Source organism: Scyliorhinus torazame, chromosome 6 (assembly GCF_047496885.1).
Source record: "Scyliorhinus torazame isolate Kashiwa2021f chromosome 6, sScyTor2.1, whole genome shotgun sequence".
NCBI classification, from domain to species: Eukaryota; Metazoa; Chordata; class Chondrichthyes; order Carcharhiniformes; family Scyliorhinidae; genus Scyliorhinus; species Scyliorhinus torazame.
Window position 1 is genome coordinate 194,499,755 of NC_092712.1, and position 24,882 is coordinate 194,524,636.

Here is a 24,882-nt window from a genome sequence, read left to right on the forward strand (position 1 = left end):
TCTGCCACAGAGTCTGTCCCTGTTGCTCAGAAGGGAAGGGGAGAGAGGAGTAGAGCATTAGTCATTGGAGACTCCATAGTTAGGGGGATAGATAGGAGATTCTGTGGGAACGAGAGAGACTCGCGGTTGGTGTGTTGCCTCCCAGGTGCCAGGGTGCGTGATGTCTTGGATCGTGTTTTCAGGATCCTTCAGGGGGAGGGGGAGCAGCCCCAAGTCGTGGTCCACATAGGTACCAACGACATAGGTAGGAAAAGGGATAGGGATGCAAGGCAGGAATTCAGGGAGCTAGGGTGGAAACTTAGATCTAGGACAAACAGAGTTATTATCTCTGGGTTGTTACCCGTGCCACGTGATAGCGAGACGAGGAATACGGAGAGAGAGGAGTTGAACACGTGGCTACAGGGATGGTGCAGGAGGGAGGGTTTCAGATTTCTGGATAATTGGGGCTCATTCTGGGGTCAGTGGGACCTCTACAAACGGGATGGTCTACACCTGGACCAGAGGGGTACGAATAGCCTGGGGGGGAAATTTGCTAATGCTCTTCGGGAGGTTTTAAACTAGTTCAGCAGGGGCTTGGGAACCTGAATTGTAGCTCCAGTATACAGGAGGTTGAGAGTAGTGAGGGTCATGAGTAACGTTTCAAAGTTGCAGGAGTGTACCGGCAGGCAGGAAGGTGGTTTAAAGTGTGTCGTCTTCAATGCCAGGAGCATCCGGAATAAGGTGGGTGAACTTGCGGCATGGGTTGGTACCTGGGACTTCGATGTTGCGGCCATTTCGGAGACATGGATAGAGCAGGGACAGGAATGGTTGTTGCAGGTGCCGGGGTTTCGATATTTCAGTAAGCGCAGGGAAGGTGGTAAAAGAGGGGGAGGGGTGGCATTGTTAGTCAAGGACAGTATTACGGTGGCAGAAAGGACGTTTGATGAGGACTCGTCTACTGAGGTGGTATGGGCTGAGGTTAGAAACAGGAAAGGAGAGGTGACCCTGTTAGGGGTTTTCTATAGGCCTCCGAAAAGTTCCAGAGATGTAGAGGAAGGGATTGCAAAGATGATTCTGGATAGGAGCGAAAGCAACAGGGTAGTTGTAATGGGGGACTTTAACTTTCCAAATATTGACTGGAAACGCTATAGTTCGAGTCCTTTAGATGGGTCTGTTTTTGTCCAATGTGTGCAGGAGGGTTTCCTGACACAGTATGTAGATAGGCCAACGAGAGGCGAGGCCATATTGGATTTGGTACTGTGTAATGAACCAGGACAGGTGTTAGATTTGGAGGTAGGTGAGCACTTTGGTGATAGTGACCACAATTCGATTAAGTTTACTTTAGTAATGGAAAGGGATAGGTATATACTGCAGGGCAAGAGTTATATCTGGGGGAAAGGCAATTATGATGCGATGAGGCAAGACTTAGGATGCATCGGATGAAGAGGAAAACTGCAGGGGATGGGCACAATGGAAATGTGGAGCTTGTTCAAGGAACAGCTACTGCGTGTCCTTGATAAGTATATACTAAAATAGATAAGTCCCCCGGGCCGGATGGGATTTATCCTAGGATTCTCTGGGAAGCTAGGGAGGAGATTGCTGAGCCTTTGGCTTTGATCTTTAAGTCATCTTTGTCAACAGGAATAGTGCCAGAAGACTGGAGGATAGCAAATGTTGTCCCCTTGTTCAAGAAGGGGAGTAGAGACAACCCCGGTAACTATAGACCAGTGAGCCTTACTTCTGTTGTGGGCAAAATCTTGGAAAGGTTTATAAGAGATAGGATGTATAATCATCTGGAAAGGAATAATTTGATTAGAGATAGTCAACACGGTTTTGTGAAGGGTAGGTCGTGCCTCACAAACCTTATTGAGTTCTTTGAGAAGGTGACCAAACAGGTGGATGAGGGTAAAGCAGTTGATGTGGTGTATATGGATTTCAATAAAGCGTTTGATAAGGTTCCCCACGGTAGGCTACTGCAGAAAATTCGGAGGCATGGGATTCAGGGTGATTTAGCAGTTTGGATCAGAAATTGGCTCGCTGGAAGAAGACAAAGGGTGGTGGTTGATGGGAAATGTTCAGACTGGAGTCCAGTTACTAGTGGTGTACCACAAGGATCTGTTTTGGGGCCACTGCTGTTTGTCATTTTTATAAATGACCTGGAGGAGGGCGTAGAAGGATGGGCGAGTAAATTTGCAGATGACACTAAAGTCGGTGGAGTTGTGGGCAGTGCGAAAGGATGTTACAAGTTACAGAGGGACATAGATAAGCTGCAGCACTGGGCTGAGAGGTGGCAAATGGAGTTTAATGCAGAAAAGTGTGAGGTGATTCATTTTGGAAGGAATAACAGGAAGACAGAGTACTGGGCTAATGGTAAGATTCTTGGCAGTGTGGATGAGCAGAGAGATCTCGGTGTCCATGTACATAGATCCCTGGAAGTTGCCACCCAAGTTGAGAGGGTTGTTAAGAAGGCGTACGGTGATTGTTTATTGTTGATGGATGTAAATGTGGGAGAAAATGTGAAAAAGGAGAATTTAAAAATGTTTTTAAAAAAAGAAGGCGTACGGTGTGTTAGCTTTTATTGGTAGAGGGATTGAATTTCGGATCCATGAGGTCATGTTGCAGCTGTACAAAACTCTGGTGCGGCCACATTTGGAGTATTGCGTGCAATTCTGGTCACCGCATTATAGGAAGGATGTGGAAGCATTGGAAAGGGTGCAGAGGAGATTTATCAGAATGTTGCCTGGTATGGAGGGAAGATCTTATGAGGAAAGGCTGAGGGACTTGAGGCTGTTTTCGTTAGAGAGAAGAAGGTTAAGAGGTGACTTAATTGAGGCATACAAGATGATCAGAGGATTGGATAGGGTGGACAGTGAGAGCCTTTTTCCTCGGATGGTGATGTCTAGCACGAGGGGACATAGCTTTAAATTGAGGGGAGATAGATATAGGACAGATGTCAGAGGTAAGTTCTTTACTCAGAGAGTAGTAAGGGCGTGGAATGCCCTGCCTGCAACAGCAGTGGACTCGCCAACACTAAGGGCATTCAAATGGTCATTGGATTGACATATGGACGATAAGGGAATAGTGTAGATGGGCTTTAGAGTGGTTTCACAGGTCGGCGCAACATCGAGGGCCGAAGGGCCTGTACTGCGCTGTAATGTTCTATGTTCTATGTTCTAAAACTATTGCTCACCACTGAGATGATCAGATTAATATTGCCACCATTAATTGTATGAGAATCAATAATAATAATATTTATTAATGTCACAAGTAGGCTTACATTAATACTGCAATGAAGTTACTGTGAAAAGCCCCTGGTCGCCACACTCCGGCGCCTGTTCGGGTACACAGAGGGAGAATTCAGAATGTCCAAATTACCTAATATTAATTGCACACAATTATGAAACAAGCATATTGAAAAATTCCCTAACATTTTAATAGTAGTTACTTTCTTGTCTTAACACTGCCCACAAATAACATGGAGAGAAGTCACTGAGAACTGACAACGTGGTGACATTACATTAGGAAAGAACATTTTCAGCATTGGGCTGTTGTAAAATTCATTCTTTCTCAAAATGGTCCAAAAAAAAATCTTGCTTTTAACATTCTTATGCAAGTTAAGCCAAACTACAAGCAAAATGCTGAAAGATAAACATTGCTAAGTAGATGTTTGTTGAAACTGCAGCTGTTAGAGAAACAGTTGCTGCATTTGTAGCAAGGATAAACTTAAATTGTGTCGATGCCACTGAGCATCCAGATCGTGAGGGAATTTTAGCAGACGCCAGAGTGAAAATAGGAGTCTATTCAAAGTCTGGAGAGGTTAAATACATTGAGTACCCGTGTTTAAAGAACTTGCTGAAAAAGATAATGGTGAGAATTACACACGCTATCATGATGAGTAAATTACGTGATTTGCCGTAATACGTGAATCTACAGAACTCAGTTTGTTATATAACCCTCTGTTGTTTGCTTTGCACAAAAGTACATATTGCCCTTTGCTTCCTGTTAGCTTTAAAATATTCTGGGTTTCCACATTAATTGCCCATTAAAGTTGATAATAGTAATTAGTAGCTCATATATCCTTTTACAATGTGAGCATTGTTAATGACCATCAACAAACCACTCTGGCCAATAAAGTGAATAATTTAGCTGTGTACTCTCATTACTTCAGGTTCTGAATTGTTGCTGGAGATTTTAAAATGTCAAATTTTAAATTTAAACTTTGTTCTTATTTTTCCTCCCTGTCTCTTTTTTTCTCTTCCTCTTAATCCAATCTTTATTTCCCTCTTTTTATTTCTATTTCTTTTTCGACTCCAAATCACTTTCCTTCTCAGTTGTTCCTCTGTTTATTTCTCACTGCTTAAATCTCATTGATTAAACAGAAACACGGTTGCTCCCATTGTTCACTCAGGTCCTAGAAGCCTTTTTGCCCTCACTATGTCTTTATCAACTCTCACCTCCAACTAGTTAGGGCGCAAAACCTTTTTGAACTGAAGGTGCGGGAAGCACCCGCTAATAGCATATGATATGAGATGCCTTATTCCAGCAAGTTCTGGCTGATAAATTTCACTGGAAATCTCCTGGTCTCCTGCTGCAGCTACAGCAAGAGATGGGTAGAGCCCCCCCCCCCCCCCCCCAAATAATAATAATAATCTTTATGTCAATGGCTGGCTCTTTAATCGTCTATACTATTTTCCTGTAACTTCAGCTGGTCTCCCCAATGTATCTGACGGAAGACTAAAAGAAACTACAGAACTTCAGGGCCACTATATACAGACTTTACAAAATGTGCTTTATTTATTTTACTTCACAAATACTTCTGGTAGTGTTTTACCAACATCAGTCATAAAACTACGGAAATTCCTATTGAGTGATCTACTTTAAACTGATTAGAACACTTCATATGTTCATAGCATTGTAATGCAGTTTCTTATTTCATTGGACTTTTCTCAAAAAGAAATACGTGACAAACCACCAAAATATTAGACAAGAATTTATTTTTCTGGCTGGCCAGTGGTGTTAGAGCAGGTAATGAGGGTGAATATTGCTTGATCCCAGCACATTGGAGGTGCAGTAGGTTTTCCGCCTTCACTGCCCTCTAGAAACATTGGTCCTGAAAAATAGTTGGGGTGGAACATTTAAAGGGTGTGATAACCTTTAAAGCTTTCCACAATTTCCATCACTTTGACAATACTGATTACTAGGAATAGGCACCCAAGATAGCGAGGAGAGGCACAGAAGTGCGAACAATTTACAGGCTCAAGATATGACCAGCAATCTTTTAAGTAGAGTGGAGTGGCAATTCCAACGGGCAGGTTTGCCACTTTATTGGACCAAAGACATTTGTTTGTTGATGTTCACCCTGATTGCCTCTTTAAATTGCTGTAGCTATGTGTCTCCTGTAGCAGTGACCATTCCCTACTCTCTCCAGCGGCAAGCACCCAAGAACACGTGGCCAACTGGCCGAAACAAACTCAAATAGGTCCATTTCTGGATATTTTACCAGGGTTAGTGGCAGGTTAGTCCAATAGGTACAAAGTCCACCCTGTCACACATCAGTCTGCAGAATGTCCCAGTCATTCAGTCACAAAATAACACTCAACATCTCTGTTTTTCATAGAATTTACAGTGCAGAAGGAAGCCATTTAGCCCATCGAGTCTGCACCGGCTCTTTGAAAGAGCACCCTACCCAAGGTCAACACCTCCACCCTATCCCATAACCCAGTAACCCCACACAACACTAAGGGCAATTTTGGACACGAAGGGCAATTTATCATGGCCAATCCACCTAACCTGCACGTCTATGGACTGTGGGAGGAAACCGGAGCACCAGGAGGAAACCCACGCACACACGGGGAGGATGTACAGACTCCGCACAGACAGAGACCCAAGCCAGAATCGAACCTGGGACCCTGGAGCTGTGAAACAATTGTGCTATCCACAATGCTACCGTGCTTTGACAGTTTGGCACAAAAAAGTGCATTCAAAATTACTGTCAGGTAATCTGACAGAAATGGATATAATTCTGTCCTGCTAGTTTAAGCAAGCACTAGTGCTAGTTTCTTAGTTTTCTGGCTGCTCAGTGCTGCTGCTGAAGTTGCTTTGATGACACAAGGTTTCCGGACTGCATACCACACCAGTTTCTGATCAAACATATTTATGTTACTTTCACATCTGAAAGTAACCTAGCTTGTTTTTGACCTCTTATGTTGAATTTGCAAGTAAACTGTGCCCATGTTTTCACAAGAGACCCCTCTGTAGCACATTAGTTGTGTCACTTTGCCACACTTGCTGCGACCGCAGTCCCCTGTAGTATTTTTCAACATCAGTAATCTTATGGGCAGATGGAGCTTTGGTTAGGTTCTTGGCTCAAGTCTGTGTGAAAGCTGAAATAAGGTCTGTTGGTTGTCAATAATGTGCAAGTGGTGGACATAGGCTTTCACATCCTGGTGGTCTTTCTGAGTGTCTTCTGTACCTGGAGTCAGAGGAGAAAATGCTGTAATTGCTGTCACATTGAAGCATTCGTATTGATCAGCTAAGTGTCTCAAATATGCGGAATACCATTACAGGTGGGAACTGTATTCTATGTTCAACATAAATGGTGCAGTAATTTTGTTTATATGTAGTAAAGGCGTTTCTGTTACACATCTGGTGATGTTATGGTTGCAGAGTAGGAGTGACTCTAAGGAAATTCATTTATGTTTAGGATTCTCCAAAACAAGTTAGAAAGAAGTCTATTTAATCCAGTTTGCGTGTTTATTGACACCACTGTGTTAGCTAATGAGTTTCAGTGTCAGCTGATGAATTAGATGCAGGGTAGCAGTTATGGTATTACAGGGTGGCATGGTGGCACAAGTGGTTAGCACTGCTGCCTCACATCTCCAGGGTTCCAGGTTCAATTCCGGCCTTGTGTGACTGTCTGTGTGGAGTTTGCACTTTCTCCCCGTGTCTGCGTGGGTTTCCTCCCACTGTCCAAAGATTTACAGGTTCGGTGGATTTGCCATGGTTAATTGCCCCTTAGTGTCCAAAAAGTTAGGTGGGGTTACTGGATTATGGGGATAGGGTTGATGCGTGGGCTTAAGGAGGGTGCAGACTCAATGGGCCAAATGGCCTCCTTCTGCACGGTAGGATTCTATGATTCTGTGACTTACAGCAAACGGTCTACCTTACAGTAAAACTGTCTATTTACTCAACAGTGCGGTCTCCTTAAACAATGCACCACAGCAAACAGCCTTTTTAAAAAGGATCTCCATGATCTATAGCAAATTGAAATCATGACAAAAACTACAGCAATGTCTCCTGATAACACCAGGTGATCCCTCCAGTAAAAGTGGAGGGTAGTTACATAACACAAATCAATTAATTCCCCCGAAACATGCAGTGAGTGGAGGATAGTTATGTCCAAATTCCATGTGTAAAATTAATCCCAACCATTTACAACCACGCTCGATGGGGAAAATTACCAATCACTTCCATCCTGGTCAAGAATACTGGTGTATGCAGCTGCTAGAGTTTCCAATTGCCTCATTGCAGTGCATATTCTCACCCATAAGTCCAGAGCCCAGGCTTAGGGAACCTAATCGCAGCCAAAGCATTGTATGAGCACTTTTTAATGCCTACAGTCCTGCAAATATGCTGAAGTAGGTTGGAATGTGCATCCCTTCTTATGTAATGGCTCTCTTTGGAAAGCTTGAATTAAACTTTGAACCATCAGAACTGGGGGGAGGGGGGGGGGGGGGGGGGGGAGGGGGTGGTGGTTGCAGAGAGAGCAAAGCTTCAGTTTGAAAGTTGAGTGTTCACCTCTAAATATATTTCAAATGTAGAAACATAAAAAATAGGAACAGGAGTAGGCCATTCAACACTTCAAGCCTGTTCCATTCAATATGACCATAATTGGACCTCTATTTCAACGCCATACTCCTGGGATTACCCCATACCGCTTGACACCTTTGGAGTCTAGAAATCTATCTATTTCCTTCTTAATATATTCAGCGACTTGGCCTCCACAGCCTTCTGTGGTGGAGAATTCCACAGGTTCACTGCCCTCTGACTGAAGAGGTTTCTCCTCACCTCTGTCTTAAATAGCCTACGCTCTACCCTTAGACACCCACTCCTTGTCCGAGACCGCCCCCCCCGCCCCGCCCCGCCCCAGTCAGAGTTAACAAATGTTAACTTTTAGAGTGATTTTTTTTTCACCAAGTAATCCACTTTTACAAAATCGAAATGTTAAATAATTCATTTTCTCCTCTGTAAACTCAAATCAGTTTGGTGAATGCATATGTCAAAAAGGAGCTGCATTAACGGCCAATTGAGAGGGAGAATCCTTTAATTATTTGCTTGCAGCTCCTATTTGTCACTCTCTACCCCATTCCCTGTCCTCAGCCCCAAGTGCAACATCCACCCTAAGGCTCACACTTACCGATCTGATTACTTCTGCAGTGTCTCAGCAGCCTGATGGAATCTGCAATCATGTGCTACGAACAGAAAAACAAGTGATTAAATCACAAGCAGAAACTGCTGAGAGAGCCAGAAGTGAAACCGGAATTATTTTCTATTTTTTTTCTTGGAGGCACACTTTATTAGATGTTGTTGCTGCAGCATAACGTTTCCATTTGGAAGAAGATAAAATGTTGTGATTGCCAATAGAACATCAACAAGTAAGAGATCTGTTACAAATATAAACGTCTATTTCCCTGAAATGGTCTTAAATCTCATGCCTTAATATTGGTGAGAGGTGAACAGAATCCCTGGAGAAGCAGTGTCAGCAATATTTAGCTCGTTACCATGGGCAGGTTTCTCCGTTCCAGAGTCGAAGTGCTCCCGCCAGCAGAGAATCAGAACATGTCCGCGCAGCCACTAGGAATGCCGGGAATGTGCGATTCCATCTATGCAAAGGGACCAGCATGCTGCTCACCTGCATCCTGCCAGATTCTCGTTTCCTCAGGCGAGTGATTCACTGGGGTGGAATCCCATTGTGAGCCTGACAAGCTGGAGCAGCTTTTAAGCACTCCACACACCCCAGGCTCTCATTCCAGCCAAGAAGGTGGATGCAAGAAGACCTGCACCATGTGATGCACGATCAATTAGACTCGAAGACGAGGTTGTATCATAACTGAAGGCTTTAATAGACTAGAACTGTTCCCCAGCAGCTTCGGTACAGAATGAGGGCTGCTGGGACGGCACCTGTTCTTATACCCCGCCTGTCAGGGCGGAGCCACATACCAAACAGCCAATGTTAAGCTGCTAGGCTTACCCAATGGTCTACAGCCTCTCGGGTACCGCAATACCTGATACTACCACATTCACCCCCTGTTAAAAAAGAGTCTGGCGGGGGTGGTGGCCAGTGGTTACAATTGCATTGAACATGGTATGATCAGATATGAAGGTACCGTGAGTATTTACAAGTGTGGGAGATATATATATATATAGTCAGTGTTCATGTACAGTTACAGTGTAGCAATCAGTCGGCCGGGTGGCCTGGTCGTCCTCCTGGATCGTCTGACCCTCTGTGGTGGTTCTGGTGGAGGTCCGGGCGTCTGCGACTCCGGCAGCGTGGCTTCGTCGTCCATGGCAGCTTCGTCACCCCTACGCGGCGCTGGTGGGGCAAATGGTTGACACGAGAGGGGGGCGCCTGTAGGGGGCGTCGGTTGGTGGGATGGCCTAGGTAGGTGCGCCGGGAGGACCGACCCCCCAGTGAGGTGCTGCGGGGGGGGGGGGGGGAGGGGGTGGCGGCAATGGTTCGGGTGCGCATGGAGTTCCGGCGGGCGCCAGGTCCCGGAGGGAGACTGTATCTTGCCGGCTGTCAGGGAACGCCACGTAGGCGTACTGGGGGTTAGCGTGCAGCAGATGGACCCTCTCGACCATCGGGTCTGACTTGTGCGCCCGCACGTGCTTCCGAAGCAGGATGGGTCCGGGTGTCGCTAGCCAGGTTGGGAGCGAAGTCCCGGAGGAGGACTTCCTGGGGAAGACAAGGAGACGTTCATGAGGTGTCTGATTGATAGTTGTACAGAGCAGCGACCGAATAGCGTGGATGGCCTCCGGGAGGACTTCCTGCCAGCGGGAGACTGGGAGATTCCTGGACCGTAGGGCCAGTAGGACGGTCTTCCAGACCGTTCCTTTCTCACTCTCTACTTGCCCGGTTCCCCGGGGGTTGTAACTGGTCGTCCTGCTCGAGGCGATGCCCTTGCTGAGCAGGAATTGACGCAGATCGTCGCTCATAAAGGAAGACCCCGCTATCACTGTGTATGTACGCGGGGAACCCGAAAAGTGTAAAGATACCCTGGAGGGTCTTGATGACAGTGGTTGTGGTCAGGTTGGGGCAGGGGATGGCGAACAGGAACCGGGAGTACTCGTCAATCACGTTCAGGAAGTATGTGTTGCGGTCGGTGGAGGGGAGGGGGCCTTTGAAGTCCATACTGAGGAGTTCAAAGGGATGGGAAGCCTTTATCAGGTGCACCCTCTCTGGCCGGTAGAAGTGCGGTTTGCACTCCGCGCAGATTTGGCAGTCCCTGGTGATTCTCCTGACCTCCTCGATGGAGTAGGGCAGGTTGCGGGCCTTAATGAAGTGGAAAAAGCGAGTGACCCCCGGGTGGCAGAGGTCCTCGTGGAGGGCTCAGAGGCAGTCCACTTGTGCGGTGGCACACGTGCCGTGGGACAGGGCATCGGGAGGCTCGTTTAGCTTCCCCGGACGGTACAAGATCTCTTGGTTGTAGGTGGAGCGTTCGATCCTCCACCGCAAGATCTTGTCGTTTTTTACCTTGCCCCGCTGTGCATTATCGAACATGAACGCTACTGACCGTTGGTCAGTGAGGAGAGTGAACCTCCTGCCGGCCAGGTAACGCCTCCAGTGTCGCACAGCTTCTACTTATGGCTTGAGCCTCCTTTTCGACCGAGGAATGGCGAATTTCTGAAGCATAGAGGGTACAGGAGAAGAAGGCCATGGGTCTGCCTGCTTGGTTGAGTGTGGCCGCCAGAGGTACGTCAGACGCATCGCTCTCGACCTGGAAGGGGAGGGACCCGTCGATGGCGCACATCGTGGCCTTTGCAATGTCTGCTTTGATGTGGCAGAAGGCCTGGCGGGCCTCCATCGACAGGGGGAAGGTTGTGGACTGGATTAGGGGTCGGGCTTTGTCTGCGTAGTTGGGGACCCACTGTGCGTAATAGCTGAAAAACCCGAGTCAGCGCTTCAGGGCCTTGGGGCAGTGAGGAACGGGGAACTCCATAAGGGGGCGCATGCGTTCAGGGTCGGGGCCTATAACTCCATTTCGCACTACGTAACCGAGAATGGCTAGGCGGTCAGTGCTAAAGACGCATTTATCCTTATTGTACGTTAAGTTAAGGACTTTCGCGGTCTGGAGAAATTTTTGGAGGTTGGTGTCGTGGTCCTGCTGGTCATGGCCGCAGATGGTGACGTTATCAAGATACGGGAACGTTGCGCGTAAGCCGTACCGGTCAACCATTCAGTCCATCTTGCGTTGGAAGACCGAGACCCCATTAGTGACACCAAAGGGAACCCTTAAAAATTGGTAGAGCCGCCCATCTGCTTCGAAGGCAGTGCACTTGCGGTCACTAGTGCGGAGGGGTAGCTGATGGTAGGCGGACTTGAGATCCACCGTGGAGAAGACCTTGTATTGCGCGATCCGGTTCACCAGGTCGGATATGCGGGGGAGAGGGTACGCGTCCAGTTGCGTAAACCTGTTGATGGTCTGACTGTAGTCAATGACCACCCTATGTTTCTCCCCGGTCTTTACCACCACTACTTGAGCTCTCCAGAGACTGTTGCTCGCTTCAATGACCCCTTCCCTCAGTAGCCTTTGGACCTCTGACCTGATGAAGGTCCGGTCCTGGGCACTGTACCGTCTGCTCCTGGTGGCAACGGGTTTGCAATCCGGGGTGAAGTTCGCAAACAGGGAAGGCGGGTCGACCTTAAGGGCCGCGAGGCCGTAGACAGTAAGGAGGGCTATAGGGCCGCCGAATTTCAAAGTGAGGCTTTGCAAGTTACATTGGAAGTCCAACACCAGGAGTGTAGCCGCGCAGAGGTGCGGCAGGACATACAGAAACTGTTGAATTTCCTGCCTTGAACAGTGAGGTTTGCTAGGCAGAACCCCTTTATCTCCACTGAGTGTGACCGGAGGCCAGGGAGATTCTTTGGTTTACAGGGTGAGTAACAAGTGAACAGCGCCTTACCGTGTCGGGGTGTATAAAGCTCTCCGTGCTCCCAGAGTTGATCAGGCAAGACGTCTCGTGGCCATTGATGAAGACCATCGTCGTTGCTGTTGCGAGTGTCCGAGGTCGAATTTGGTCCAGCGTCACCGAGGCCAGATGGAGCAGTTGTGGGCTGTGATCGGGCAGCATGTAGTCGGCTGTGCTGGGGGCCTGGGGCCCCATCCAAGATGGCGTCTCCCATGGATCGCACATGGTGGTCGGGGATGTACAGAATGGCGGCGGGGATGGACAAAATGACTGCGCCCATCTGTCCAGCGTGGCGTCCGAGGGGCAAGATGGCCGCGGCCGTGGGTCAGGCGTGGTCCTCGGATAGGGGGGGTGGCGGTGAGTGCTGGCCGCCTGGGGCCCGAAGGGAAGGTTGCCGCGGCGGTCCGGAGTCGCTGGAGACCGCGGCCACGGCTCGTGCTTGGCAGACCCCCACAAAATGGCCCTTCTTGCCGCACCCTTTGCAGGTGGAGGTGCGGGCTGGGCAGCGCTGGCGGGGGTGCTTTGCCTGCCCGCAGAAGAAGCAACGGGGCCCAGTGGAGCTAGCGGGCCGTCTTACAGCGCAGGCCTGCGGGGACACGGGGAAGGTCAGTGGTATGCCGCTGCGGGATGCTGTGCAGCCCAGGGGCCGCCGCGCAGTCGGGCGCATAGGACTGCGCATTTCTGGAGGCACCATCCATGGACCCTGCCAGGGCCCATGCTTCTCTCAGTCCCAGGGTGTCCTTTTCTAAAAGTCTTTGTCGGATCTCTGAAGAGCTCATACCTGCTATGAATGCATCCCGGATTAGAAGTTCCGTGTGCACGCTGCCCGAAACTTGCGGGCAGCCACAGTTTCTGCACCGCACCAGTAGCGCACGGTAGAAGTCCTCCAGCGATTCCCCGGGGCTTTGCCGTCTAGTTGCAAGCAGGTGATATGCGTGGACCTGGTTTACAGGGCGTATATAATGTCCCTTTAACAGTTCGATCGCATCATCATAGTCCCCCACCTCCTCGATGAGGGAGAAGCTTTCAGGGCTTACTCTCGAGTGCAGGAGATGCAGTTTCCGTTCCACTGAGAGGGTGCCTCCGGCCGTCTCGAGGTAGCTTTTAAAATGCACCAGCCAGCGCTTAAAAATTGCAGCTGAGTTCTCCGCGTGGGGGCTGAGTTGTAGACACTCCGGCTTGATTTGGAGATCCATTCTTTCAGCTCAAGAGTAGTCTATTAAATTGATGCACGATCAATTAGACTCGAAGACAAGGTTGTATCACAACTGAAGGCTTTAATAGACTAGATCTGTTCCCCAGCAGCTTCGGTACAGAATGAGGGCTCCTGGGACGGCACCTGTTCTTATACCCAGCCTGTCAGGGCGGAGCCACATACCAAACATCCAATGGTAAGCTGCTAGGCTTACCCAATGGTCTGCAGCCTCTTGGGTACTGCAATACCTGATACTACCACACCATGCTTCCTTGATATGGACATCAACTAGCATGCCGGTGCCTCATTCTGTCCTTTCTGTATCCCCCAAGGATAAAGCAGGCCATAATTGAAAGGAGCGCCAGAGTGGCAGCATGCCCGACTTACAGATCTGCACCCCCTTTGAAGAATTTGCCATGGAACTCACAGGGACGGGGGCGAGGAGCGAGCTGTGCCTGACATGAAGTTCGGCATGAAGTGAGAGTCCAATGCAACTTTATCTAGATGTCCTATCTCAAGTGAGTCTTTCATCTTTCACAGCTCTGTCCTTCACAACAGCTGACCCCCTGTCCTTTATCTTCCAGGACCCCATCAGATGAGGGCAGGCTGTCTGGGGTCACAGCCCCCCCTCCAGACATTCAGAACACTCCACAGCAGACCTCCAGGAAGGACAGCAACCTCTTGGCACTGCATTCACCAGCATCATCCACCAGTGCAGAGACTATTGCCTCGGTGGGTAATGTTAGAGATCAGGCTCCTCGGTCACCCTCTGTTTAGCACCACACACATGCTGCAACACATTAGGTGGAGGCAGGAACTCCCAAGGGAGCGGTCGGTCGGAGTGCTGCTCAATCCCAGGGAACAGCTGTCCCCAAGACAGATGTCGCATCTCTGGAAAAGATGATCCCTTCACTGGGGCAGATGAAGATTCAAAGCCAGACTTTACAGGAGGGTGTGCCAGCTACATTGCAGCATCTACAAGTGCAGCTGAAGGAGTCCAATTGCCTTCAGGTGAATGAGGTGTTGCCAACAATGCGTGGCACCCAGGTCAACTCTGAAAGGGTGGTGTCCTAGTGGAAGGCCTGGGACAAGGAGTCAGAGTGATGTGTTAGAATGTCCAAAGCTTGGGGCACACTGTTCTGTCCATGACTGAGGCGCAGGACAGGAAGATTCAGCCACAGGCGGACATGTCTCAGGCGCAGGTGGACATTGCTGCGATGCTCCAAAGCTTGGCCCACTCACAGAGGGTCATGACTGAGGGCATTGACGCTGACTGACCTTAGCTGATCACAGAGCGACATGGCATAGTCACAGAGGCACATGACACAGTCAGAGAGGGACATGACCGAGGCAATGAGAGACATGGCTCCCTCACTGAGTCACAGAGCACCATGGCTGAGGGCATGGACACCATGGTTCAGATGAGGGTGGGCCTCCAGGACTGGCAGTGCCAGATGACATTTATTCCCCTGGAGCACACTCCGGATGCCCCTCCATCCCATGCAATATCCCACGGGCCAGCGAGCATCCCGAGGGAGGGGGAAAGAATGAGACCCATCAAGGGGTCTCCTGCAAGGGAGGTGCTGGAACACTTCAGCCCATCTGAATTGCACCCACCTGATACTGGCACACCTGATGGGCAGTAGGCAGAAGAGGGTGACACGTCATCACCTGTGACGCCCAAATGTCGACCAGGTCCAGGCCCTCCAGACGATGACTGCCAAGCACATTACAGAGCAGAGGGCAGGATAAGCAGCAGGCAGCCTCCAGCCCTGATGTGAAATCTGGGGGGACATCTAGGAGGAGCTGGAGGCCACGGAAGATCAGAAAGAAAGATGACCAAGTTGTCACGGGTGTAGTTGAACATAGTCAGTCAAAAGGAATGGGACACAATTTGTAAAAACGCACCATTAAACACTTTTCCACAACCAGTCCGATCTGCTTCTCACTGTTGTCCCATGGGTGGGAAGGTTGGGCTGGCACTGGGTCTTGGGCTGGGGGAAGGGGTTCAGGGCACATCGGACCCATGGACGTCTTGCAAGCACCCGCCCTCACCGAGAGGTGACAGGCCGTGTGAGCCGCAGTGCGAGACTGCCTAGTATGACAGCATCCCCAATCAATGAGACCAGATCATGGTCCATCTCACCTTTCCACCACCCCTCCCCAAAATAACGTGGCCCATGAGAAGGAGACCCCAATGTATAACCAGGGATCATCCGGGCGGACAATGGTGTATTATCTAAAAGACAGGAATCAGACTTTGTCAGATAATAAGGAGCACCAGAGCTCATCACACAGCAAGTCATCATCATCCTCCGTCCCACAGACAAGACCCGCTAATACTGCCGACCCAGGCCCAACACCCTGTGATGATGCTGGCATGGGCCTTGGAAAGGAGGGGGGTGGGGGGAAGAGAAGATGTGGTTGTGAGAAGGGGTGAAAGCCCAGGGGAAAGGTGGAGTAGGGCTAGGGGACAGAAGGGACAAAAGGCAAGGGAGGAATGGGGGTGGGGGGGGGGGGGGTGTCAATGGCAATGGAGCTGCTGGCATTCTGCCTTCCTAGTCGGAAAGTCTGGAGCTGATCAGGTTCTCCCTAGTCCGATGCCCTGAAGGACTAGTTCCATGGCCTGTCGAACCAGCTTCGGATCCTGGCCTGGCTCATCCTGGACATCCTTGTCTGATGAAGCTGGCCATTTTTCCCCCTCCTCCAGCCTGTCACCCGCTGCTGCACGATGTTATGCAGGACACAGCAATGCGTGCAGCCCTCTGAGGGCTGTATTGGAGAGTCCCACCAGAGCGGTCCAGGCAGTGGAAACAGCCCGATGCAGCACTCAATGACACAGTTGGATGCTGAGTGAGCGTCGTTAAAATGCTTGCCTCCACACAGGTGCCATCAGCCATGACCACAGCAGGTAGGCCTCATCACCCACTAGCCAGCATCTCAAGCAAAGGAGCATCTCAACGACAGCAGGAAACTCCAGGATGTGTACCAGGATGTGTGCACCGTGCATGCTGCCTGCGTATTGTGCACAGATGTGCATGAAGTCCAACTGGTGGTCGTGCACCAACTGCACATTTAATGAGTGGAAGCCCTTCCTGTTAATGAAGGGCACCCCTTGTTGAGCTAGTGCTTGGAGGACAACATGCATACCATCAATAACCCCTGGGGCATGCCAGCGAGGACAGCAAATCGAGCAGCCCGGGCTTCCTGGTGGGACTGGTCCAGGTTGAAGTGGGGTGTAGGCTGCTTCCAGGGCGTACAGGGCATCCGTCACATCGTGGATGCATCTGTGCACGGATGTTTGTAAAATTCCAGCCATGTCCCCACTCGTGCCCCGGAACAAGCCAGAGGCATAGAGGGTGAAGGCAGCCATCAACCTGATGGTCACTGGGAGCGGGTGTCCTCTTCCTAGCCCTCATGTGCCAGGCCTGCCACCATCTGGCACAGGTGATGCACGGTCTTCTTGGTGAAGCAGAGCCGGAGGCGGCACATGCAGTCTGGCAGGTCCTCGAAGGATCAGTAACAACGTTAGAAAAGTGGCTCAGCCTGGTGGATGGCCGGCACTTGAGCCTCACCGGCTGTTCCCTTCTGTTCTGGGGCATGCCGGGAAGGGAGAGGGACAGACACCGTCACCAAGGTGAAACTTCACTTGACCATCCAAACCCCCGAAATGACATAGTCTTCCTGAGTGTGACTGCTTAGCTACCCTCCTCCCCTAGCACTTTCTAGAATGACATTGTACCATGTCCCCATCAGTGGTTTGAAATGCAAAGTCTCTAACTTCACCACCCGTCCCTGCCAAATGGGTTACCGATGGCTGTCACACCAGATGTTAGCGATGGGCTCTGTGGCTCCTCTTCTGGTTCTCCCAGTGGGGTCTACTGTGAGTGTCCTCATTGTGTGTGCCTTCCCATCAGAACGAGGTAGCTGGTTGTGAGGTGGAGATTTTCATTGCAGCAATGCGGCTCTATGCTATGAGACTGGTGTGCAGGCACGTCCTACAGATAGCGGTCACTGCAGGATGTGTGTCTTTGCTGGGAGCTTGGCTGCAGTGTGATGTGGAGCCTGGGTTCAACACCAAGGCTGTGACAGGGAGCTGTTCATGTTTCCTGGGATCCATACACTCGTACCGTGTGATACCAATGGGGCGTGATTTGACCTGCAGGGCCTGGAGAGACAGCCTGATCCTTAGGAGCAATGCTGTTACTCTGCGAGGGGCTGTGTACCAGGGAGGGTCCAGTGGCCACTGATGCAGATGTCCTTTGTGTGGGGTTAGCCCTGTTAATCCTCTGCTTCGGAGCTGTGCATATAAGGAGTGCAATGAGGAGTCGCAACACCTGGTGGTCCAGCGATTGAGCATGGCCACGCCCATCTCCTTGATTACACCGCGGATACATGAGGGTTTCCAGATAGGCGGGGTAGATGGATAGCTACATGACCAGGAGACAGCAGAGCATTTCCAGGATACTGGCAGCAGTCAACAGTTTAAATAATCAGGTGCCTGTAAGTAACACCTACGGGGTGAGTTGCTGATCTTTTACAGCACCCCGATCCCAAGAGGAACACCCTAGCCACCAAGTCAGTCCCAACTAGTCCCAGAGCGCCAGGCATCCCCCACCCCGCAAGCCCAAAGACATGGAAAAAATACTTACCTTCTTGTTCCCCCTCAAAGACCATTGTGCCAGGAGCCTGTTTGTAAATATTTGCACCAAATCACTCCCATGTGACTCTAGCTGGGAGAGGTGGAGCATAACCGGGGGAGGATGGGGTGGGGGGGAGACATTGGGGCTTCCAGCCGGTTAACCACATTCAAATGAATGCAAAGGAGCTGCACGTTCCCGCCAACGTTGGATGGGAATCCCGCTATGGCTGACAGGGCAGGACCGGAGATTGGCGATAGATCTGCTGCCTGGTGTCAATCCTGTTTTTGGACTGACGCGGGATTCTCTGCCCAATCAGGATCCCGATCTTAGCGGTGGGTACGGGAGAATCCCGGCCATTGTTCGTTCTGCCGATCTTCCGCCAGAGTTTAATGGCAGATTGGGAAAACCCTGCAAACATTCAGGAGAGAATCATTTAAATAACGCCTAAACTTCTGAATGCAGCCGCAAATCTCCCTTCAAGTAAATATGACAAAGCCCCGCGTTGCCTATGAACCAGATATTGATAAGCAGTTAGCATTGCGCAATAATCCTTCAGCATCTTAATGTACCTGCTTCAGTTCTCTCATTCAATCATTCATTTGACTTTTAATGGGATAAAATTCAGATTTTCTGCTCTTGTCGGAGAATTTGATACACTGGCAGTGCTTACTGCCAGGGGCGGCACTGTGGCACAGTGGTTAGCACTGCTGCCTCACAGCTCCAGGGACCCAGGTTCAACTCGGGTCACTGTCTGTGTGGAGTTTGCAGTTCCTCCCTGTGTCTATGTGGGTTTCCTCCGGGTGCTCCGGTTTCCTCCCACAGTACAAAGATGTGCAGGTTAGGTGGATTGGCCATGCTAAATTGCCCCTTCGTGTCCAAAAGGTTAGGTGGGTTCCTGGGTTACGGAGATGGGGTGGAGGCGTGGGCTTAAGTAGGTTGCTCTTTCCATGGCCGGTACAGAATCGATGAGCTGAATAGCCTCCTTCTGCACTGTAAATTCTATGATTCTATGATTACTGGAAATATGGGTGACTGCAGTGCACAATTTGTTGATAATCGAATTAGGTGGAAAATCATGAGCTGTGTGTCCCTGCATTTCCAATATGTGTCGTCAGTTGGAAAGGTTTCCCACAATGTAGGAAACTTATTTCTTTAATTTAAACCTATACCCAACCCAACATTGAATATCAGTGAAATCACCTGTAATTCCCCAAGTCCAGCTTTTGTTATGATTTGTTCGACAAAGGTTCGAGTCAAGGTTGTGTAGAAACAGCAAAGAGCAGCAAACCTCCACTTTGCAGAATCATTTTTGTTACTTAATCTGAACTTCTGGATACCTTTTTTCAAATTGGAGCTAAAGATTACTTTGATTTATTAAGAATGGACAACTCTTGACTGGTAAAATTTTAATCAATTGTCTTTGGATCTGCTGTAGGCTTATGCACCTCAAATAGAACTGAACGTTCATTGGTAATCATTCAAGAAAATACTAAATATATACAAATAACACATACCAGCTTTTCAAAGTTGACAAGATTGTCCAGAAAGGTTTTGTTTCCTTCATGGATAAATGTTACATCTAACAGAGAAAAAAATTGAGCAACAGAACAACAAAGTCACAATGACGGTTAAATGTAGACCACAAGCTCAATAATAGCGCACTGAACGCAACAGAGATATTGGTTTGGATTGCAGTGTTGACTGGGGAAACCATAATATCTCAATTAATTTGGTGAATTATGTAGTTATCATTTAATTGAAATAGTTGGGCAACTTGTTTAAGATACAATGCCTATTCCTGATATACTTCTAATGTTTGCACTAATCTTATCAGTTTCTATGTAAAGTACACACACAAAACTAGTGAAAATGTCCATTTTCATTGCCTGGGTGATAATCTGATGGTGTAGATCATTCAGATTGTACAGAACCCACCTGATTTTTACTCTGTTTAATTCATTGCAATTAATGGAATGAACATTGGGTTGATTTAATAATAAGCAGATATTCATTATCTAGGTTCACACTTGAATAAAATGCACTCAGGAATGGCACTGGGCTATGCCCAGATCTTTGTGCAGCTGTAATCCAACAATGATTCAATCCTATCAGGAGAAGAAGGGGGTGGTGGGAGGTTTAGGGGGAGTTGAGTGGTAGGGAGGGAAATGGTGAGAAAAAGGACATTGAACAACACAAGAAATACATAGGCCAGGATCTACTGCTCCCACCTATCGTGGGATTCATCGTGGGCGGAACAGAAAATCGGGGAGGCAGCCAAACATCCATTGTCTTTGGGTGAAAGTTTTTGGTCCCACCCGAAGATCCTGGCCATAGGCCTCGTTTTTCAGAAATTTTTGACAAGCTTCCTTTTCTTTTCTTATTGGGAGTTGAGTGTTTCTGGCAAGGCCAGCATTTATTACCCATTTTTAATTGCCTTCGAGAAGGTGGAGGTGAGCCGCCTTTTTGAACTGCTGAAGTCCATGTGGTGTAGGTACGCCCACAATGCTGTTACAGAAGTTATTCAAGGATTTTGACTCTGTGACAGTGAAGGAATGCCGATATTTCTCCAAGTCAGGAGGGTGAGTGGCTCGGAGGGGAATTTGAACTGGTCATATTCCATGCATCTGTTGCCCTTGTTTCACTTGGTGGTAGAGATTGCAGCTTTGGAATATGTTGATGAAGGAATTTCTATTGTGGCTGCTGGGTAGTTTGTCGGCGGTACACACTGCTGTCACTGTGCGTTGATGGTGGAGTGAGTGGATGTTTAAGGTGGTGGGCAGCGGATAGGGTGTGAATCAAGTGGGTGTTGAACGTTGAGTGTTATTGGAGCTGTGCTCAACAGTCTGGAAGGAGGGTTGGGGTTTCCAAGGGGTTGTTTCTTATATCACTGCTTTCCTTTATATCACTATACACTTCTGTAAAAGATGAATGCTCATATCCAAGGGACAATTTTAAAATTGGCACATGACACAAAAATCTGTGAATATTGTGGACTCGGAGGAAGATACCGATAGACTTCAAGCGGATTGGCAAAGGTTGGTGGAATGGCCAGACACATGGCAGATGAAATTCGATGGAAATGTGAAGTCATACACTTTGGTAGGAAGAACAAGGAGAGGCAATATAAAATAAAAATATATTAAAAATATAAATAATTCTAAAGAAGCTGCAGGAAGAGAGAGATCTGGGGTATATGTGCACAAATCATTGGAGGCTGCAAGGCAGATTGAAAAAGTGGTTCAGAATGGATCCTTGGCTTTATAAATAGAGACATAAAGTACAAAGGTAAGGAAGCTATGATGAACATTTATAAAATCTGGTTCAGCCTCAGTTGGAATATCGTATCCAATTCTGGGCACTGCCCTGTAGGATGGATGTGAAGGCTCGGGAGAGAATGTGGAAAGAATTTACAAGGATGGTTCTAGGGATGGGGTCTTTAGTTGTGTGGATAGATTAGAGAAGCTATGGTGAAGGTTGAGAGAGCATTTGATAGAGGTGTATCAGATGATAAGGGCCAAGGCAGCGTAGATAGGGAGCAACTGTACCTATTGGTGGAAGGGCTCAGAACCAATGGACACCAGCATAAGGTGAATGGCAAAAGAACTAATGGCGACAGGGATAAACCTCTTTATGCAGTGATTAGTTAGAATCTGGAATGGATGGATTGAGAGTGGTCGGAGGCAGATTCAATCGCAGTATTTAAAGAAGAATTGGATAAGCAGCTGAAGGGGAGAACAAATGCAGGTTAAAAGGGCAAAGATGGGAGTGGGACGAGCTGAGTTGCTTTTGCAGAGACCCGGCAACACGGGCCATACCATCTTCGTCTGTGTTTTATCCATTCTATGGTTCTATGATAAGTAATGAAGAGTCAAAAGTTTGTAATTTTGTTTAGAATTTGCTAATAGACAGGAAAGAAAATTATAGAGGTGTCACGTTATTAGAATGTAGGTGCAACAGTGGGTCAATGGGTCAAACAGTGGTTAGGAGAGTGAGCTAAAGCATATTTATGCAATGTTGAGACAATTCCTAGTGAACCTCTTCAGTCTCGTACGACCTCAGATGGGACTAAAGAGGAGAATTGCCCTCATTGTGTGTTAATTAAATAGTTGCACGGTGTTCTAATTAGAAAAAAAGATCTCCAGAGCTCATCGTGGAAAATAACATGAAACTATTAGCATGTTATTTAGCTTCAATAAAGATACTATTAACTGGGGGCAGCATGGTGGCGCAGTGGTTAGCACGGCTGCCTCACGGCACTGAGGTCCCAGGTTCGATTCCGGCCCTGGGTCACTGTCCGTGTGTAGTTTGCACATTCTCCCCGTGTTTGCGTGGGTTTCGCCCCCGCAATCCAAAGATGTGCAGGGGAGGTGGATTGGCGACGCTAAATTGCCCCTTAATTGGGAATTTTTTTTTTTTAATTGTGTACTCTAAATTTATTGAAAAAAAAGATACTATCAACTGTTAGCAAAGACATAGAGATTGCACTGTTTCTGCATAAAGTGTTGTTCATCCTATCGCGTAGTGCTGATCACCCAGTCATACAAAGGATATTGTTGTTCTTGAGATAGCAAGGAGACAAATACTGAGGGTGATTTGTGGTTTCAGGAATTTCAGAAAAGGTCCAGGAAATTCTTTGATATAGAGGAGACTTTGAAATTAGAATGATTATGAAAGAAATTGACACGATTTTATCTGTACATATTTGTTCATATGGGCATTACGGTTAATTAGAGGGACACAAGTTCAAATTGGAAAGGTAGGTGCAAGACCAGAAGACAGACAATACTTCCTCACCCAAAGGGGAATAGAATTTGGGTAAATCAGCAATACAAATAGGTAATAGTAGCAATAGGAAATGTTTTGGGAGAGAATACTACAAGGGATAAGTGAGAAGGTGGGTAGGTGGGCGCAATACTCATTTCCTGACCTGTGGACATTCTTAGAGCTCAATTTTCACGGGTTTCCCTGTAACCTCGGCCGAGCAGGTATTTAAGCTCCAATGTTGGCAGAGGCGGGATTCGTAAGCAGATGTGGAGCTTTAGTCAAGAAACATGGAATCTGATTCCATTAAATCTGGAAGTGATCGGGTAGTGGGTGGACTGGGGTCAGATTTGAGATTTAAATGTTACGCATTTTATGAATGAACCAGGTGTTCCTCTGTTAACAAAATGTTGACATTATTCCATTTTTGAATTGTTAAGCAGAGTTAAATACTGCCATTGGTTTACTCACAGATTTAAATGAAAACTTACTACTCATATCAGAAAATAGATCAAGTTTATTCTTGTTTTCCAATCATAGGATTATGTTGCCAAGAACCCAAACAGTGGCACTAAATTGATCTATTTTCCAGTTAGAAGTACTCAGCCCTCAGGAAGAACCCAGTCTGAGATTACCTTTCAGCAGCAGAGGCATGAAGGGAATCTTTGGGGGCTGCATCTTTTTGAAAGCATCTCTATATGCTTTGTGGTTCAGAGATGGATCCTGTAAAATGGTGAGACATTTAAATGTGCTGAATACAAAAAACAAATGCATTGATAACAACTGCATGCCACTTCAATAAACCATTGCCATTTTCTGTCTTTCAGTTTTTAAAAAGAAGCATAATCGCCAGTAATTCCCATGTAGGTTCTCTTGATCAGCGGCTGTAATTTAAAAGGAAACCTGGGAGAAATGGTATTAATAGCTGTTTATGTTTTTTTCTGGGATTTCTGCTGAACTTCTGTCAAAATTATTGTGAGCAGACACGGAACTACTAGTGCATAGAGGGGTGATGGAAGGGCAATAAATGTTTGCACTCATCAAAAAGAGACGGTTGTGTTCCTTTGCCATACCCATTGATCATTCCCAGGTTGAATCACGGCCTGTCCAATCATTTTGATTGTCAGCCAGTCCGGCTTTGGAGTTCCATCTCTGCTCCGTCACCTCTTTCTGGCTTCCAGGTTTAGCCTGTAGGTCAATGTGGTTTATAACTCGGCCTTCAGACTGGGCAAGTTGGCTCTCCGCACATCTCAGTTCATTCCCCTGCTTGCCGAACCCAACTAAGTTTTGATTCCGGCTCCCCAGTCAGCCAAACCCAGCTCTCCCACCTGCTTAAGTTAAGAAGAGGTTTAAGGGAAAGCTGCTGATACCTTATAGCAACACATTGTATTTTTACAATGTATTCAATGTAGAAAAATACCCAATTTTACATCTGAATTCGGACTTCAAAAGAGAAATCCACAGTTCCAATACATTTCAGTGGAAAACATTTCTGTTTGCTTCTTCAGCCATTCTTATTTTCACTCTTTGCCAGCTGTGAGACTGATAGTTGAGGGCCAATTCATGGTAAACTGTCTTTCCTTTTGTGATAAGTAATCATATCAAATAAGAATGGGGCTGGGAGTACTTATTTTTTTCATATTGGACCATGGTAGCTGGAAATCAAAGAAAGTTTACAGCACAGAAAGAGGCCACTTGGTCCATTGTGCCTGCGCCAGAGAGAATCAGGACACCCAGCCTAATCCCGCTTTCCAATATTTGGTCCAGAGCTCTGTAAGTTATGGCACTTGAGGTGCATACCCAGACACTTCTAAATGAGCTGAAGGTTGCTGCCTCTACTACCCTTTCAGGCAGTGAGTTCCAGACCCTTACTGTCCTCCATATGAAAATTTGTTTCTCATCGTCCTTCTAATCTTTCTACCAATCATTTAAAATCCATGCCCCGTGTCAGTGAACTATTTGCTAAAATAAGTAGGCCTTTCCCATCCACTCTATCCAGGTCCCTCACAATGTTGTGCACCTCTATCAAATCTCTCCTCCACCTCCTCAGTTCTAAGGAGAACAACCCCAGCCTATCCAATCTTCCCTCAGAGCTGCATTTTTCCAGTCCTGGCA

The 24,882-nt window shown here is 47.8% G+C and overlaps 1 protein-coding gene across 3 annotated transcripts in view; it reads right to left on the reverse strand.

The window, feature by feature from the left end:
* Positions 1-3,204: 3,204 nt before the first annotated feature.
* The window catches only part of rapgef5a (Rap guanine nucleotide exchange factor (GEF) 5a), a 370,729-nt gene continuing 349,051 nt past the window's right edge, over positions 3,205-24,882 (reverse strand). For all 3 annotated transcript variants that reach the window (XM_072509217.1, XM_072509219.1, XM_072509218.1), the window contains 4 exons: positions 23,403-23,490; positions 19,521-19,585; positions 8,396-8,450; positions 3,205-6,451 (listed from right to left, as the gene is read on the reverse strand). In XM_072509217.1, the coding sequence (XP_072365318.1) occupies positions 6,333-6,451; positions 8,396-8,450; positions 19,521-19,585; positions 23,403-23,490 (327 nt within the window). In that variant the 3' untranslated portion in view covers positions 3,205-6,332. The remainder of the gene's footprint in view (positions 6,452-8,395; positions 8,451-19,520; positions 19,586-23,402; positions 23,491-24,882) is intronic.